The 19,616-nt window shown below is 43.6% G+C and overlaps 1 protein-coding gene across 1 annotated transcript; it reads right to left on the bottom strand.

Annotated features, from left to right (window-relative positions):
* Nucleotides 1-1,713: 1,713 nt before the first annotated feature.
* On the bottom strand, nucleotides 1,714-19,574 carry TRIM50 (tripartite motif containing 50). The gene is made up of 7 exons (XM_060259490.1): nucleotides 19,204-19,574; nucleotides 13,783-14,313; nucleotides 10,506-10,601; nucleotides 7,735-7,965; nucleotides 5,906-5,928; nucleotides 3,963-4,087; nucleotides 1,714-3,048 (listed from the first exon to the last, which is right to left on the bottom strand). The coding sequence occupies exons 2-7, from the start codon at nucleotides 14,185-14,187 to the stop codon at nucleotides 2,435-2,437; spliced, it is 1,494 nt and encodes a 497-aa protein (XP_060115473.1). The 5' UTR covers nucleotides 14,188-14,313; nucleotides 19,204-19,574; the 3' UTR covers nucleotides 1,714-2,434.
* Nucleotides 19,575-19,616: the final 42 nt, after the last annotated feature.

Raw genomic sequence — 19,616 nt, 5'->3', positions numbered from 1 at the left:
GCCATTTTCTCCTGGGGAACTGACCTCCGTAGTCTTGAGATCATTTATAATTCTGGGTGATTCCTGGCCCCACCTGGAAGTTTGAGATGCCTAGAGTATCACAGTGAAAGTCTGAAACAAAGCATGAACTGTGAAATAATTAATGAAAAAAACTCAGAACACAACTTACGTAATAATCTAATTACAAAATTTTAAAGACAAAAACTTATAAACTAAGTAACAATAACTTAAAGATATACCACACAAGAAGTGAAATATCAGTAATTCAACCTAATTACAATAAAGTGACAAGTAACAATTCTATCAAAATTACATTAATTCATTTATTCAAGTCCTTTTAATAACGTCAATTTCCAGCTTCTTAAAAACTCACAATTCATCTGTTCCAACGGACTGAATTAAAGTGCTGGTGCTCCAGATATAATTCCACAGGGAAAGTTTCTCTGTTTTCAACATACTTTTTCAGTCATGCCAAACTTTATGGCTTCCAATATTCATGCAGGAACTTTTCAAGTGTGAAGTTGAAGTGGGTATGCAGCAAGCCTCTAATGCACCTTTACTTCTGTTTCAGGGAAAACCCTTCCTCAGAGAAGCATATCCCACAGTACTAAAACAGCACAGATCAAAATACATTACATATCCATCACGAGTTATTACTTTTTAAAAACTAACTCAAACCCTCTTCTCATGAAGTCTCTAGCCAATACGTCACGATCTCTAACATAATCCTGCCTACTAGATAAATTTCGCTTTACCCTCAAGAATTGGCTATAAGGAAGGCTCCTTTTCAGATGTCCGGGGTGAAAAGTTCCCGGAGTCAGTGGTAGTGAGTGCTATAGATAAAGCAGATGCGAAACAAAGATCTAGTTTATTTGAAACCAAGTCGCAGAAAGAACAGATGCAAATAGTCCGTGCCTTTGATTATACAGCTCATGCCAATGCTATTACTAAAATCATAAATAAACATTGGCATGTTTTAAATGAGGTACCAGGTTGTGAGATGAAGCCAATGATAGGCTTCCGCAAAACCCATAGCATTAGGGATATGATAGTACACTCTGATATTAAGAATAAAACTCCTATAACATCAGGTGAAGCAATTGGGAATTTCCCTTGTGGGAGGTGTAAAGTGTGCCCTTTAGCGATGAAAACGAAAGAGTTTATACTCACTGTGTCTTATCATTTATCACTTGCGCACAGCAGTCATCCGTGCCGCTATCACATGCTCCTCTATATTCTCATTACATACAGCTGTCCTATTTCTTAAAGTGACATCAAAACATTAACAAAAAGGAAACAGAGGAAGACAAACACCCTCATACATAATTTACAGAACTTACACTTTTTAAGAAAAGCTAAATATCATACTACTATTAGTCACATGTTATAGATAACAGGAAAGATCCATAACAGAATTCAAACCTTCTGGCTCCATTGATTTCATTTTAAAAATCCAGAATGCCTCTTCCATTAATAAAATTTTCTGAATCTCACTTTGGCTTATAAGGTTAAATATGTACACATCTGTGGAGCTCTAAATATAAGGTTACCCAGACATTGGTTGTATGGCTGAGAACTATTTATTTTAATTATTGTATAATCATTTGAAAGAAATAGGCATAATTTTACAAAAAGCTGTGGCTTAAGGGCATTATGAAATGCATTACACTGAATCACATCCAAAGGAGCTTGAGCTGAAAAAAACAACAGCCATTTCTCTGAAATGCTAAACTTTATTTCACATCCTTAGACTCCCTTCCAGGGTCTTCAAGGCCGCTTACAATACAAACTATTTTAAGATACAACATTGAGAAGCATGAAATTAACAACCAAAACGATACAATTACCAAAGTATAAAGACAGAAACAGCCCTATTCAGCCGCCAATTTCCCAAAAGCCTTTGGAAATCAAAAGGTAAAAGTCCAAGTCTGAAGGTTGTGTGAAGTTGACCCTAAGGGTAGTGGACTAACAGTCTGACTTCGTGTAAGGGTATTTCCAGTGTTCAAAACAGGTATAAAATATCAACAAAAGCATACAGAGCTATACAAATAACAAGGTAGTCCAATGCACAAAAGTGTCGTGGCAGCGCATATGAAACCTTTATATGAAATTAAATCTTCCCAGCCCTGATGCTTGCTCTAGTAAAGCTTGATTTAGCTTCCTAAATGACAAAACCCTGCTACTTTCATTGCTAAAAGCAAAGGCAGCCATGCATTCTCTAACAGGCGTCTTTAACTCAAGCTGTGTTTGTGAATTATCATCCACCCCTCCTCAGTGCATAACAAATGTTCCATCTCAGCGAGAAGCTGTTAAATTGAGCTAGCTATGCAACAAGAAGCCAGAGATGGGTGTCGCACCAATAGCAACACAAAGCTGCCCCACACTTGGGGCATGCCTGTCTCGGCAACAGGTAAAAATGTCCCAGCTATGAGCTCTATAGCTTAGTGGGCTCTTGGGATTCAAAGCCACTGTCTTGGGCCCACGAATCCTGTGGCACGGCAGGAGTAGGTAATATAATGGGCACAGTGTTGGTTCCTCGATCATGCCAGCATAAGTCCAGGATAGGGTACAGCTTGCCCTGGAACTCCGCATGGAAAGTGTAGAGGGCCACTAGCTCATCAGGGCTGTCGGCATTATAGAAGGTCAGCTCGCCCTTCTCATAGTGCAGGTACACCCCGATGCGCTGGGGGCGACCTGTAAGTGGTAACACCACTCGGGGGCTGCTGAAGGCCTCGTAGACTTTGCCTTCCTTCAAGCCAATGAGCCACACTCCATGCTCCGGGCTTTTGTTCAGCTTGCCTTTGCGGCTGACTGAGCCCTTGACGATGCCCAGGCGCCAGTGGCTCTTGGTGCCCACGATGATCTCCCAGTAGTGCTTTCCCCACGAAAACCCTTTGTTGACCAGGATGCAGTTGCTGTAGTCGAAGCGGTCGGAGGTGCTGTCTCGCCGCTGGTAGAGCAGATTGCCACATTGCACCACCGTGTTCCCCTTGGACAGCTCCAGCATGGGGTGAGCGGTAATCGGGTCAAGTTTCAGCATTTCTGGTGCTAAGAGAAAGGGGTGAAAATCAAGAGGGCTCCTGAGGGTCTAGGGAAGAGTCAGGTAAACTATTGGGGCAGCCAAGTCAGCAAGATTCAAATGAATATGCTCCAAGATGAATAGTATGCAGCAGTTCTCTACTGCCTTCTACCATCCTTTGGAAATAATAGAGTGAGCAAGGAGCTGGTGGCCATAACATGCCAGAGCAGCCTGAAGAACTACTCCCGTTTCATGATGCTGCCACTTTATGCCACCTTTAGATATCACTCCCCCTCCCGTCCCCAGATTAATAATGTGAAACAAATGCATGAAACTCACACACACAAATTAATATTGTCAAACCAACGCATGAAAATAATCACTAGACATTATGCTCTTGTGATGAAAATCTGCTTGTGGTTCCTCAACCAAAGAGCATCTGGCTGCCTTCAACCAGAGCCTTTTCGTCTCTGGCTCCAGCCAGAGAACACTTTTTCAAGAGAGATCAGGGCTCTGTGGGACATAATTATTACAGTTCTGCAGGACCTGCAAGACAGAGTTGTTCCACTGGGTTTATTTCTGACAGGTTCCATCTATGACCGACTTCCCCCTCCTTTTCCCTTCTCCCCTTCTCATCAGACAGTTATATTGCCTTCCATAGGAACGCCATCTTTTAGCTGTATGTATTTGATTGATCTTCTGGTATTTATTGTAATTAGCATAATTTCTAGTGTATTTATTGTATTTTAATGTTTTTATAATCTTGTATGTTTTTCAAATTGATGCTACCCACTTTGAGCCAGTTCTGGGAGAGTGGGTTATAAAATAATACTAATAATACAAATGTGCTTTTCAGTGTCTTGTATGAAAATACTCTCAGGGCAGCCTGCCCACCCAACCCTAGCTATGCTGTCAAAGCTGTGCCTCAAAACAGGAGCCATACCTGGTAGAACTTTGCGTAGCAGGTGCTTCCACACAGTCATCTTGATGTCATCTTGGTGGAAACCAGGATTAAAAGCGACTGCGTTGAACGTGACGTCGGCTGGGTGCTGGCGAGGGAGCTCGGACCTAGTGTAGGTTTACCATTGTTATTATCTCCTCCAAACTGAGGCTGCAAGCCAGAGGCAGACTGGTCATTAAGGCCTCCCGGAATAGTCCCAAGGGGCCAATAGCCTGGGGAGCTGCCCCAGGCCCAAATGAGGGTGGCAAAGGAAGCTCCTGAAGGAGCCATGTATGGTGCATGGTTGCCTGGACAGGCTGTCTGCCTTCTTTGTAGATAGGCACCCATTGCCAGGGCTGTTTCCCCTCCCTATCCACCCCTGTTGTAAACTGAATTATCCACAGCCTGAAAGTGTTATCCTAAGTGGGTAGAATGGTATAGCTCTGCTTTGGATGGCGCTTTCAATCACTTGTTGAGTTCCAGCCCTACTCTGGTTAACTACTGGGGCTGAAAGAAGAAGATGACTGCAGATTTATACCCTACCCTTCTCTCTGAATCAGAGACTCAGAGCAGCTTACAATCTCCTATATCTTCTTTCCCCAACAGACACCCTGTGAGGTGGGTGGGGCTGAGAGGGCTCTCACAGCAGCTGCCCTTTCAAGAACAACTCCTTCGAGAGAGCTATGGCTGACCCAAGGCCATTCCAGCAGGTGCAAGTGGAGGAGTGGGAAATCAAACCCGCTTCTCCCAGATAAGAGTCAGCACACTTAACCACTACACCAAACTGGCTCTCACTACACCAAAAGTGACAGTGAGCAATGGTCTCAGGACTTCTGAAGGCTGCAGGCTTCTTCCCTCTTCTTGGCAGAAAGGTGTGAAACCCACAGAGAGTAGGCAAAACCTGTTCTTGGGTCTATAAGCCACACAATATTCTTTGTGTCTTTCCTTAGAACTCAGTCTATTCAAATCATATCCTATCTATTCAAATATGTTGATCTATTCAAGACATTTCTTGATAGATGACCATCTGAAGCATGACCCTAAGTCATGAAGGAAGCTGCAATCTGATACACACCTTCCTATGAGTGAGCCTCAATGAACAAAAGGGGCTTACTCCTGAATAAACATGACTAACCAGACATATTTCATGTGGTCTTCTTCAGCACGGTTTATACACTGCTGCGTATGGGTCACATTCATACATAACGGCAAACCACAGTTTGCTGTCATGAGAACAATGCCTTGGAAATTCTCTGGCACATGTGCTCTCTCCCTTTGCTGCAGCTTGGATATTGAAATTTCCCTGATATGTAACTACCATGCTTCGGAATTCTCGTTTACATACAAGAAAACAAACCAAAGCTTGAGGCTTTGATGCAATGACAAACCATGATTTGAACGTGACGTCGGCTGGGTGCTGGCGAGGGAGCTCGGACCTAGTGTAGGTTTACCATTGTTATTATCTCCTCCAAACTGAGGCTGCAAGCCAGAGGCAGACTGGTCATTAAGACCTCCCGGAATAGTCCCAAGGGGCAAATAGCCTGGGGAGCTGCCCCAGGCCCAAATGAGGGTGGCAAAGGAAGCTCCTGAAAGAGCCATGTATGGTGCATGGTTGTGAAATGGCTCCTGAAAGAGCCATGTATGGTGCATGGTTGTGCATGGCTCCTGAAAGAGCCATGCATGTGAAATATGCAAATGCAACCAGGGAGGCTCACTGCTTGCTTTACTTGGGGCAGGAATGGTATGGTTTCTGTAACACGCACATGTGTGTGTGTTTGTATGCTTATGATGACCACAGTTGAAACAGGCCTGGCCAGTTCCCTCTAAGTCACTCCCCTTCCCCATGCATGGAGACGTCAGCATTCTGTAACCCCTCTCAAGACCAGCAGGCTTTCTTTTCCCCTGGCTCCTCATTGCTGATCATCTCGGTCTCTCATTCCACATACCTTGAGGGTAGAGATCCGTATTTCTGTTCAAAAAGAGTGAGAGAGAGAGAGAGGGAGAGAGAGAGAGGTAGAAAGGCTTAGTGATGCTGTTCTGCAGAACTCAAATTCTGCAAGTAAGACTCAGGAAGGGGGGGGGAAGCAGAAGGTGGAAATCTTCATTTTATATAGTGAACTTTGCAAAGCAGAAATCGCACTGCTGTGGGGGGGAAAGATCCACAGCCCTGACTTTTTGTTTGCACTGCAGCAGGATCATGGGGCTACCTAAATGAAGGCTATTTAGCAGTCTTGAAATCGGTTTGGAAGCTAAAACCAGTTCCAAATGAAACAGGCAGGATTAGAGCTAACCCTTGGGTTACTTTTTGGAATTATGCGTGGAAGAGGAGGGAGTCTGAGATGGATGACCTCAAAGGTTTCCTACTAGGACAGGAAACTAAGAGATCAAGCTCCTGGCCTCCTTTGGAGTCCTCAGGCCAGTGTTACCCAGAGATAGCCCTGCCACGAGGCAAGATTAGGTGCGTGGTCCAGGAATAGGGTGAAAAGCAGTGTTCCCTCTAAGTTGAGTTAGTGTGAGCTGGTTCACAGTTTTTAAGCTTCTGGTTCACACATTTTTGTCTGAGCTCAGGAAAAATGGCCCCAGAGCACCATAATTTATGCAGTAGCTCACAATTTTAAAGCCAGTAGCTCACAAAGTAGAATTTTTGCTCACAAGATTCTGCAACTTAGAGGGAACATTGGTTAAAAGGTCCTCTCTGACCACCGGAGGGTGGTGTGGAGAAGGGCTGACAGTTCCAGGTTGGAAAACATCTAGAGATTTTCTGGCAGAGCCTGAGGAGGACAGGGACCTCACTGGGGTACAATGCCACAAACTCCACCCTCCAAAGCACCCAGTTTCTCCAGGGGAACTAATCTCTGTTGTCTGGAGATGTAACTCTGAGGGATCCCCTTAAGGCTGGCATCCCAGTTTAAGGTAGCTGATTCGGGGGCCACCAAGAGCAGTAGAGGGGAACATGATGCTGAGTCACAAGCAGGAGCAGACTGGGAAGAGAAAATGTTCCTGGAATAGGCCCACCCAGCTTGGCAGCCCCTACCATCCTGCACTTCAGGGGCCACCCAACCTCAGTGGCACAGACAACGGATATTGGCTTTCCCTCATCCCACAAAATGGCAGAGGTGCAGGAGGAGACAGCTGGTGAGCTGACACCAATTACCAAGGAAGTGTCTGAGCCAAGTGGTCCTTAGAGGCACTAGCAGCATTCTGGGGCAGCAGTCCAATAGACAGTTTCCCTTTAAATTAAATGGCCAATCCGCCCTGATCACAAGGCACAATCGCCAGGGGATAGTATGCTGCATAAGCCCCGCTTAAATTAACAGGATCGAGTTTGTTTCAGTGGGTGAGGCTTGCTCTGGAGAGCTTCCTGCAGAATCGTGCTCCATATTAATTAGCTGGGGTGGTGCCATTTCAATTTACCTTCTCAGAAGCCAAAGGATATTGGGAGAAGAAGAAGACTGCAGTTTTATACCCCGCCCTTCTCTCTGAATCAGAGACTCAGAGCAGCTTACAATCTCCTATATCTTCTCCGCTCACAACAGACACCCTGTGAGGTGGGTAGGGCTGAGAGGGCTCTCACAGCAGCTGCCCTTTCAAGGACAACTCCTATGAGAGCTATGGCTGACCCAAGACCAATCCAGCAGGTGCAAGTGGAGGAGCGGGGAATCGAACCCGGTTCTCCCAAATAAGAGTCCACACTTAACGACTACACCAGACTGGTCCCAAACCACTGCACCAAACTGGGAGAGGGAGGGAAGTTATCCATGATAGCCAGGCATACCCTGATGAAATCCAGATGGCTTTCATTGTTGAGTTTCTCCAAGGATCTCTCCAGCTCCTTCAGCTTCTGCAGGTGGTCTTCCATCTGCTTCACCTGGACCTCAATGGAGGCAATGAGGTGGGCTGCCTTTCTCTCAATCTGCTCCAAGAAGCTGGCCTTCTCTTCCTCAATGTACTTGTGCAGCTCCTGGAACTGCTTCCAGATCACACGTTTGAAGACATCTGACTCATTCTGAGAGAGATTGGTGGGATTGTAATCACAAGGGAAATGCTGGGTTTAGTCTGAGCTGGACGGGAGAGGCGGGTCAAAGAGGCTAACCTATGGCAGGGGTGCCCAGTCTTTTTGAGCCTGTGGGCATCTTTGAAATTCTGGCACAAAATGGCTGCTGAGGGAGATGGAGTCACCTCGCCCCAGAGGATGTCCAAATGCTAGGGAGAAAAGGAATAATTTTTAAAAATATACTTGGAAAAGGGAGTGAGAGAGAATGAAACCAAACTGATGACAGCTGCTGCCAAAGCAACAATTCACACAGCCAACCAGACCTCCAGTGTCCTGCAGATGCTGTGCTGGGCGATAGGGCTACCTGGGATCACCCTTTTTTTGTAGCAGAAACTCCTTTGTATATTAGGCTACACACCCCTGATGTAACCAATCCTTCTGGAGCTTACAGTAGGCCCTGTATGCACTTGGAGGATTGGCTACATAAGGGGTGTGTGGCCTAATATGCAAAGGAGTTCATGCTACAAAAAAAATCCACCTGGCACCAGGTAAGGTGGTGGTGGGCGCCATGGAGCCTGCAGGCGCCATGCAAGGATACCTGACAAACAGGGATTAGCTTTCCTGGTGACCAAAGGAACCATCCGCCCAAATAGGCTTTGGCAGCAGTCACGTAGGTGCCAGGGCACCTGCTGCTCAGAGTTGCTTTGACACCATGTCCTTGACAGCAAGATCAAACACTACAAAAACACCTGGGCTAATGCCAGCAATCCCACAAAATCAACACTGATAGTGCAACAGCCGGCCTGGAGTCATGTGGTTGTGCTGTGCTTTAATTTCCTTACAGATACTTCCAGTTACATCCATAGCTCCCTCTGAGAAATTAGGTATCAAGACTACAGGCCAGAAAAACCCCAAATCATCTTCCTCAGCTGACGATTTCAGATTTGCCATCAGATTAATTTGAAATCAATCAAACAAAAACCTTCAGCAACTTTCTGAGATTTACATTTCCATGCGAAGAGTTAAGTCACACGTTAATGTTATTCAACAAGAATTAAAATTCACCGGCAGTTTTTTTCAAGTGTCCCTTAAAAATCTAATGTTAAAACAAAACATCCCTTAAAAATCTAATGTTAAAACAAAACAATCTGAGAACACTGGAAAGTTTCACATTTGAAGTTCCAAATGAACTACATTTCCTTGAATGACAACACAATTTCTCATGGAAAGGCATGAAGTTGCTTGCGGTGGGCATGTCAGCATTTGTGCAGGGAACACATGTGAACATCTCCAAACACTCATGCATGAACATCTCCAAACACTCAAGCATTAGGAACAGGCTCTCTCTCTTTCTCTCTCTGACACAAGTTCACCCTCAGTGTTTGTGGAAACAAATCTCCCTTTTGTGCCTTATGCCAGGAGTCCTAGAATGTTTTGAGCCTGTGCACACCTGTGGAATTTTGAGAGGGGGTGGTGAGTGACAGCCCCAAATGGCCTCTGCAGGAGGCAGAGGCAATGTAAAAATGACTTCCACAGAAGGCAGAGGCGAACACAATATCCTCCCCCTTTGCTTTGCAAAAGAATTACAGAAAGCAAACGGAATGAAAGGAAGTGGGCGGGGGGGGGAGGGGAGAAGAAATTGGATTTCTACCCCGCCCTTCACTTGGTAGTCTCAGAGCAGCTTACAATCTCCTTCCCCTTCCCACAATGGACACACTGTGAGGTTGGTGGGGCTGAGAGAATTGCTCTTGAGAGACCAGCTCTTTCAAGAGCTGTGACTGACCCAGAGGTCACCCAGCAGCTGCATGTGGAGGAGTGGGGAATCAAACCTGGTTCTCCCAGATTAGAGTTCACACACTTAAACATTACATGAAACTGAGAAGAGAGAATAAAAAGGAAAGTCTGATGGCAGAATAGAACCATAAGGCTAAGCACTTCACAATCCAGCTGATCCTCCAGTGGCTGTGGTTGCTATTGTAGTCAGGGAAACCCATTTTCTTTGAATGAAAGAAGCCACCAAGCCCTGCCTTACAATTGCCACACCCACTTTCTAAAAAGTGGGCTCCTGGGGAACTACTGGTGAGCCCCATAGTGCCCAGGGGCTTCATATTGGGGGACCCAGTTTTACATATATATATATATATATTGTAGCCAGAGTGGTAAATCTGCAGTACTGCTCACGACCTGAGTTCAATCCCGATGGAAGCTGAGTTCAGGTAGCCGGCTCAAGGTTGACTCAGCCCTTCCATCTTTCCAAAGTCAGTAAAATGAGTAACCAGCTCATGGGGGGGGGAAGTGTAGATGACTGGGGAAGGCAATGGCAGACCACCCTGTAAAAAAGTCTGCCATGAAAACGTTGTGATGCGACGTCACCCTAGACTCGGAAACGACTGATGCTTGCACAGGGGACTACCATTACCCTTTTAAAAAATTGTAGCCATAACTGTCATATTTGCAGTGCTACATAAAGGGATGGAGAAACAAAGGAAAGGTGTGAGTGGTCACTGCATTGGGCAAGGGGTGGGATGTACAGGCAGAAAGACAATGCTTACCGCAATGCGAGTTTTGTTGTTCATCAACTTGCTGACATGTTCATCAAGGCTCCTTTTTTGCTGCTGCACTTCAGTTATCAACACAGAGAGCTCCTCCTAAGGGAGGCAGAATCTCAGGATTAGTTTATTATTGGACCAGGCACAAGGTGGATGAGTCTAATCCACTGGCATCCAAAAGTGGCATCCCAGATACCTTTCGGAAGTTCATAGCCAGGGCACAAAGATGCTATGCCAGGAGTCCCCAGTGAGGTGCCTGTAGGATCTATGCATGGCATCCCCCGACACCTTTTCTGATGACCACCAAGTGTTTATAGGAAGCGGGTGGAGCCAGGTAGGGCTTTTCCCCAGCAAGGCTTCTGATTGGCCATTGGAGATTTGACTGGCTGTGCAGATTTTTTTTTTTTAAATATTGCTTTGGCAGCTGCTGCCACCACAGCACAAGGACCTACATTATGTTATGGAAATTAACCCATGGCCATAATTTTGTGGCTGGCTGCCTCTTGCAGCAGCCATTTTGTGACAGCCATTTTGTTGTTGCGCTTACCATGTCAGAATTGTGAATATGCCCAAGGCTCAAAAAGGTTGGGGACCCCGCCCTATGCATTTTAGATAGATCATCACCTGCTACAAACATCCCTCATGCCTTTCAGCCGGTATGAGAAGGAGAGCAGTTCAGGGGTGGCAAGAACATCTGAGCATTAAAAAAATGCCTCAGATTGTCTACTCAGAGTAGAACTGGCCAGCCAAGACCTCAGGCAGACAGAGGCCATTTCCTGTTATTTGAGATGGAGGGATGCAACTGAGGAGCTCCTACCAAGTTTTGTGCTGATGTCACGTGAAGCTGCCATAACTTGCCAGTTTCAGCACAACAAACCTTCCCCATTGGCTGATTTTGCATCCCACTTTTTTTTAGTAGTCCCCAAAACGCCTGCAATATTTGTAAAATGATAACATATGCAAAAACTGTGAACGTGGTGAGATTCATGCTCTCCCACTGAACTATCTGCCACCCCCCTCCCTTTTTTAAGGGAACCTCTAATGGGGAGCAATCAACCCATCTCTCACCTTGAACACCACTTCTCCTGACTCATCTCTGTACGTTAAGAGAAAGGAATTGGGTTTGAGAATGTCCTAAGCTTTATTTGGAGACCTGTGAAGTAGCACTTGACAGCCTTGAAACGCTTCCATGCTGAACTTCAGCTGGAATTCTACCATAAATATTCTAAATGGCAGGACAGAAACCTAGAAAGAGCTACAGAGGAAAATCGTTTTTAAAGTGGTACATTGCTCTGAGCATGTGCCAAGTGCCTTTCCCTCTCTTTCTGGCAACCACAGCCTGCTCTTGGACATCTGGGGTGGGGCAGGGCAGAGGAGGCAAGGGTTCAAGGTCAGGGTTGTGATTTTCAGGCTCCCTCCAGGGCTTGGCTCCACTGCGATTCAGACACACCCTGTTCCCGAGCAAGTCTTCTAAAGCCACCTCTCTGGGCCAGAAAGACTTGCATGTTTCCAGCTTTATCTCTTCGTCCTACCCAGTGTCAGGGACTGCAGGGGTTGCTTTTCCATTCCCTTGAAGGCCCCCGTCTTGTTTGACACACAAACTCTGTGCTGCATTGTTTCCCACTCCTGGTCTTTATAATGGAATTCAGCCAACCACACTCCTTATCTTCTTCTTACTTTCACATGACTCCCCCACCTGCCCCAAATGCACACACTCACACAGTGCGTGTTCTCAAACTAATCTCAGAATAAATTCTAAAACAGCAGCCGTGATAGTCTTTTGCAGCAAAATAAACATAAGTCACCACATTCACAGATTTTTGCCAAGGTTTCATTTTACAAATACCACAAGCGTTTTGGGGACCGCTAAAAACAAGTGGGATGCAAAATCAAGGGATGGGAAATGTTTGTTGTGTCAAAAGTGACAAATTGTGGTAGCTTCACCTGACATCACCCCAAAAAGCATACTGAACACCAAAAGCTACAATTCTGCAGCACACTTGATGCCTCGCAAACTACATGTAGGACTGCTAATTCCATCCCACACTATTGTCTGATGAAGTGTGCTTTTCGCACATGGAAGCTTACATCTTGAACAAAATTCTGTTGGTCTTAACGGTGCTACTGGATTCCAACTTTATTCTGTTGTTTCAGACCAGCACAGCTGCCCACCTGGATCTATCTACATGTTAATATTTTTAAAACAGTTAATTTTTTCAACAGGTTCACCCGACCCAACTTAGGTTTCCCACCGCTTCCCAGCAGCTGCATGGAATGGCTTCTAAAAAACAAAGGAAATCCCAAACATGGTCCAGTTTAGGGGATCCACCATCATTATACCATCTGACAGACATAGCGTCAAATAATAATGTCTACTGCCAGATTTAGTATTGTTAGATTTAGGAATGTTTTAATTAATTATTTTAATTATGTTTTAATGCTAATTTAATGTCTTACTATTGTATTGTTTACTTTTAGATGCTGTTAGCCGCCCTGAGCCTGCTGCGGCGGGGGAGGGCGGGATACAAATAAAATTTTACCTTACCTTACCTTACCAAACAGGCTTGGAATGCAGCTATCCAGAGTGGGGGTATTAAGGGCTCCTGCCTCCCCCTCTTAAGTTGTTTTTCTGCACAGAAGCAGAGCTGGGGAGGAAGCGCTATTTCCCTGTTTTTGCTGGCTCATGTGGAAAAACAGGTACTGGGCAGCTACGGGGAACCCAAACCCAACTTGTTAAAACCCTGAATGTGTAGTTTTGGTCACCAGACAGGCCAAGGCCAGGCACTCCTGAACCCTAATCAGGCCCAGGAATTTTGAACTCATGAAGCTGCCTTATACTGAAATTAGACCCTTGGTCCATCAAGGTCAGTACTGTCAACTCATTTCACCTGCAACTTGGTTCTTTTAATTGGAGATGCTGGGGATTGAACCTGGGACCTTCTGCATGCCAAGCAGAGGCTCCAACGCTGAGCCACAGGGGGAGAAGGTTGCAGTGATCTCCCTAACTCAGGTCGGGAGCGGTCAGACTTTTACTACATTCTTACTAGAAATTTCCATGGTCCATTTGAGTGTATTAAATTGACAATGCTGGGAGTGCAGAGTCAGGATCTCTTTACAGCACTACAAATCCAAGTTCAGTTCTCCAGAGTCTGAGCTCCTGTGCCTTTCTGGCTGGCTGGATAAAACCAGGGCCCACCTAGACTAGCATCCTTAGCATGCGCCCAAGCAGGTTGAGCCCTTTTGCCCATCCAAGCCCAAGTCCCCCTTCTTAAGCACTTGCCTTCATCCGGCTATAAACAGTGGAGATGGGCATGACTTTGTGGTGCTGGTGGGTGCCAATGGTTCCACACAGCCCACAGATCACCTCCCGGTCTCGCTCACAGAAGAGACTGAGGGGATTATGATGGTCTGGGCAGGATTCCTCATTGGGATCTGAGTTGCTCACGGTGTGCAGGGCCTCGATGATGCGGGCCAAGTTCACATTGGGTGGAGAACTGCTGCAATCCACAGCTTTCCGGCACACAGGGCACAGGAACTGCTTCTCCAGGTCTCCAGAAAGGGACACCACACAAGACTTGCAATAGGAGTGCCCGCACTGAAGCATCAGCGGCTCCTTGAAGATTTCCAAGCAGATGGGACACAGCAGCTGGTCCTCCAGCTCATTCATGCTCATCTTCCGAGCCATTGTGAGGCAGCCTTCTTCACAGAGAGGTTCTCTTGAGCACAGCCTTGGGAATCAAATGACCTGAGCTGGAAAACTCACAATATGGGGATTGGGAACGGTTTTTCCTTGTATCCAATGGGAGATTCCCTGAAATGACAACAGATAAGATTAAGGGTAAAGAAGACTGCAGACTTATACCCCGCCCTTCTCTTTGAATCAGAGTTTCAGAGCGGCTTACAATTTCCTTTATCTTCTTCACCCACAACAAACACCCTGTGAGGTGGGTGGGGCTGAAAGAGCTCTCACAGAAGCTGCCCTTTCGAGGACAACTCCTACAAGAGCTATGGCTGACCCAAGGCCATTCCAGCAGCTGCAAGTGGAGGAGTGGGGAATCAAACTCGGTTCTCCCAGATAAGAGCCCGCACATTTAACCACTACACCTAACTGGCAGTCTTTAAAGTAGGAAAACAGTGCTTCTGAGCCAGGATGTGTAGAGAATGAAAGCAGATGTGAGATTGTGTGGGAGGAGGCAAAGATCACAAGATGAAAGTTGTGTAAAAAGGCAGTCAGGAAGGGGATTGGACTGGAGGAGCTGACACAAATGACATTTTGACACAAAGAGGTCCAGAGATTCAGCAGCACTGAATATGGATTCATCATGCTGGGGTTCAAACCTGGGTTGAAGATTTGTCCTCTGCTTTGAAAGGATTTTTATTCCCCTATCCATGATGCATTCGGCAGCTGGATGAGAGGGGAAATGCTTTCCATGCATGCTCTACACAGGCTTTCCCTAATTCATGTTTACTTGTTCCAGGGCTGAGCCAGTAGCACCTTCTCCCAGTTAGACCTCTCTCACAGGGCTATTGGGAGAATAAACCAAGGGTGGGGGAAACTACTTCTGCCACCCTGAGCTCCTTAGAAGAACAGCATAGGATTTCAGCCTCAGCCACTGTACTAGCAGTAATGAAATGTCATTATTACCCCTGGTTAGGTAGGTAGTTTCGTTTATTACGGTCTCAAGACCAAAATACAGTGTAAGCATAATATAAAAAAGTAAAAAACAGACACAGTATACAAAAATAATGTTCTAAATTTAAGAACTTTTAAAATTATCTGCCAATAAATGGTCTCAATCAAAAGATTCGAATGGCCAAAATGATTTAGCTCAAATCTTTCAATCCTATAATCTGTCAGACATTTGGAGAAGCAGGCACCCAAAAGAAAGAGACTATACCTTCTTTTCTTCTCGTCATCAAACTTATTCCAGAATAGATTTTCTTTTAGTTTCGGATTCTATTTCTAACCTTTTTTTTAAAGTAGACATTGGCCCAATGATTTGGTCTGATCATGCATGGTTGGAAGGTTATATGTCAGGAATCACTGAAAGATCTTTTTCTTTTAATTGGAGATTGGATAGTAAACTACTGTCTATGAAATCGGTTACAGATTCCATTGAAAAAGACATTAAAGAATTTTTTCAATTCAATACTGAGTGTGGAGTACCTCAGCATATAGTTTGGGACTCGTTTAAAGCTGTAATTCGTGGCAGATTTTTGGCTATTGCCTCTTCGTATAAAAAAGAAAAAGACAAAATTAGATCAGATTTGGTTGCCAACATTACCAAATTGGAAGAGAAATTTAAAAAATTTGGTAGCAAAAAAACTTATTCAAAACTTCTTATAGAAAGGAAAAAATTAGAATCTTTTGACGTCTCCAAGATTCAAAAACAAATGGCTTATATAAAACAAAAATATTGGTTTCGAACTCCTCAATCCCTTAAACTCCTATCATGGAAGGTTAAAAAGAGAATATCCTCAATGGCTATTTCTTCCATTCGTTCTAAATCCGGTACCTTGAAACATTCCACTAAGGATATTGTAGGAGTTTTTAAAAAATACTATTCATCTCTATATTCCTCCCAGCATCCAGCATCAGACCTTATTTCATCTTTTTTAGACACTCACTCAGTTATTAAGCCTGTTTCTCCTGAGGTTAAATCCCTTTTGGACAAACCTTTTACTGCACTTGAAATACAGGAGACTATCAAGTCTATGAAATCCAATAAATCTCCAGGCCGAGATGGCTTTATACCAGAATTTTATAAATTTTTTAATACTTTGTTGGCTCCCATCTTGGCGGACGCCTGTAATCAGTTTGTACAGTCTGGTTCTTTTCCAGTTACTTGGTCACAGGCAAAAATCATTCTTCTTCCAAAGAAAGACAAAGACTTGCTAGACCCTAGTTCATACAGGCCGATATCGCTCCTTAATTGCGATTACAAGATTTTTACAGCAGCCCTGGTGGCTAGGCTTAATACTTTTATAGGGAACTACATTCATCCTGACCAATCGGGCTTTATCCCACACCGTGAGTTAACGGACAATACTAGAATGGTCCTTGATGTTATTCAATACTGCCGGAAATTTAATATTGAGTCTTCCTTTATCTTGTCTATTGATTTTGAAAAAGCCTTTGATTCCGTTGAAGTTCCTTATCTTACAACCTTACTGCAGAAAATGAATTTTGGCCCGAATTTTCTGAAGATAATCCATTCTTTATATAAGTCGCCTTCTGCTATTCTTTCTATTAATAATTTGGATTCTGAAGAATTTAATCTTTTCAGAGGGACGAGGCAAGGTTGCCCCTTGTCTCCTCTGCTTTTTGCAATCGCAATTGAACCTCTTGCTAATGCTATCCGTAATACCAATATTATTGCTGGTATCCCTATTAGAAAGAAACAAATTAAGGTGTCTTTGTTTGCAGATGACCTAGTGCTTTTTGTTACAAAACCTAAGACTTCTTTACCAGCTGTCTTTGATTTATTATCTGTATTTTCTTCTATATCGGGTCTTCGAGTAAACCCATCTAAAACCATTCTTTATCCCATCACAATTTCAGATGCTCTCCAAGATTCCATCTACTCAAATTATCACTTCAAAAAAATGGATAGATATTGGACATATTTGGGGATCAATATACCTTTAAAATTGGGAGATATTTTTAAAGTCAATCATCATTTATTGATTAAGGACATTCTTACTATGCAAAAGAATAAAAATTCTTCACTCATTCCCTGGAATGAAAAAATTCAGATTATTAAATCTTTTATTTTTCCCAAATTTCTGTTTTTATTTCGAGCCATTCCTATTCTTATTCCTGAGGACTTATTTGTGGGTTGGCGTCGTTCGTTCTTAAGATACATTTGGAACAAGGGCTTATCTAGAATAGGGTATGCAACTCTTATTCGTTCTAAATCCTCAGGTGGTCTGGCTCTTCCGGATCTGCATAAATTTTATGAAGCTGCCATTTTAGGAGGCCTTGTCAGATACCATGATGCTGATTTAAATTCAGGCTGGAAGGTCCTAGAAGATACCTATCTAAATAACAAATCGTTTCAATCTACATTATGGGAATTTCCAAAGAAGAGACCTCCTAATATCTCCTCCAACCTTTTCCTTAAAGCCATTTTTCAGATTTGGGACAAACGCCGCCTCTTTTTAGCCCCTCCTATGTCTCCACTATCTCATTTTATGGATGTTTCTTGGTTTCAACCGGGGTTTTTTTACAAGTCTTTTCCAATTTGGAAAAAATATAATCTTTATAGGTTTGTGGATATTTTGTCCAATGGAAAAGTGCTCGACAAAAAATCTTTAGAAGAGAAAACTGGTGGGACAAAAATCCCATGGTTTGAATACTTGCAAATTAACAACTTGGTGACATCACTCTCAAAGAAATACAATTTCAATCGACCTCTTACTTTCTTTGAATCCTTGCTACAATCTCCTTTTTTAAAGCGGAAGGGACTGATTTCATTTATCTATAAGGGTTTGCTAGACATTGATGCTGTTGATTTGTTATCCTATCAAGAAATTTGGCAAAGGAATAGTTCAATTAATTTTCAGGAGGATGTTTGGCAACAAATCTGGTCATCTCCTTCGTTTGTTTCAAAATCATTGAATATACAATTACAAACTCAAAAAATTTTGTTCCGGTGGTATTTAACACCTCAGAGATTAAGCCATATGGCGATAAATCAATCCTCCAAATGTTGGAAAAATTGTGGAGAGGTGGGCACATTTATACACTGCTGGTGGTCTTGCCCGAGGGTGCAGTCGTTTTGGGCAGTAATTGTGGCAAAAATCAAGGATATCACGGGCTATAGTTTACCCTTAAGATTGGAACTCATTTTGCTTGACTGTTGGAAAGGTATTTCTATTACTTCTCTCAATAAATCCCTGATATCCCTTTTACTAGCTGCTGCTAAAATGGTGTTAGCCCAATTTTGGAAATCTCCCAATATTCCTCCAGTTAAAGCCTGGTATGCTAAAATCTGGGAGGTCTATGCTATGGACAAGATAGCAGATAGTTTATGCAATATAAATAATTCAGAAGGTAACGATTCTCTGATGTACAAGTGGCTTCCATTTCTTAAATTTTCTTTTAGTCCTGTAGATCAGATGCGTACATGTATTCCTGGTAGATATTATGACATTATTAATTTGATGTAATTAACATATGGACAGAGTACTTATTTTTTAATTCAGCTGCCAAGTATGTATGTATGTGTGAATGTATGTATGTGTTGTTTTGTTTGTATTTTGTGTATATATATATATTCTGTTTTCTACTGGTATGCTATGCTTATACACAAAGAATGATTGCAGATACAGTCATTGATTGCTTTATTTGTATGTTTACTAAATTCAATAAAAAAGTTTTTGAGGAAAAAAAAAAAAAAAAAGAACTTTTAAAATACAAATCCCGCAGTCTAAGAATTAATGCACAAAACTCAGCAACTAAATGTGTAATCTCTGAATTCTTATCTGATAAGAGCCAATGAAGTCTTGCTTTTTTTGTATTAATATAGCCAGGTAACCTATCAACTAATGGAGTAATAATTCTGAAACGAGCCTACCTATAGTATGGACACCCTGGTTAGGTAGAATTCCTCTGTGAGCACATGCCAAGTCCAGCCATACATCAATTATTGTTCGCCTCCTTTCTAGTCTAAATCTTAGCAAATAAGGGTTAGCTCACCTTCTGGAGTTCAGCTCGTCTATTCCCTGGTCACCCTCCTTCTCTTGTCTGCCATCCTTGAGGAAAAGGTAGTGCTAATGATGCTCAATTGCAGTAATTCTCAATTTGATGGCTCTGGCCAGTGGTCTCCAAACAGCGGATGCCAAGAAAGTATAACCCACAATGGAAATCCAGCTCCTTTGAAAAAGTCCCTGCTCTGCCTAAAGGAGAACTGCAGCAAGACGTGTTCTCAGTTCCTTTACTTCACCTTGGGGGCAGATCCCAGACAGCTGTACCACCTTTTCTCACCCAATCCTTGGGTCCTTTAAGAGGCTACTCCCTCAGCCACGCCTGGCTGACTCTCTTCCCCAACCAACCATGGGCCAAACCTACTAAAAATCAGACTGGTCACATGTACATGCCCTTGTTATTAA

This window comes from Heteronotia binoei, chromosome 18 (assembly GCF_032191835.1).
Source record: "Heteronotia binoei isolate CCM8104 ecotype False Entrance Well chromosome 18, APGP_CSIRO_Hbin_v1, whole genome shotgun sequence".
Lineage (NCBI taxonomy): Eukaryota > Metazoa > Chordata > Lepidosauria > Squamata > Gekkonidae > Heteronotia > Heteronotia binoei.
This window is presented reverse-complemented; position numbering and strand designations above follow the sequence as displayed.

Bases quoted from the DNA above. Each gene is read 5' to 3' on its own strand.
- TRIM50 (XM_060259490.1), bottom strand. From the start codon at position 14,187: ATGGCTCGGAAGATGAGCATGAATGAGCTGGAGGACCAGCTGCTGTGT. The intron at 10,602-13,782 runs GCAAGTGCTTAA...TGCCTCCCTTAG, and splicing joins CTGTTTATAGCCGGATGAAG to GAGGAGCTCTCTGTGTTGAT. The intron at 5,929-7,734 runs GTATGCCTGGCT...CTTTTTGAACAG, and splicing joins GCCATCTGGATTTCATCAGG to AAATACGGATCTCTACCCTC.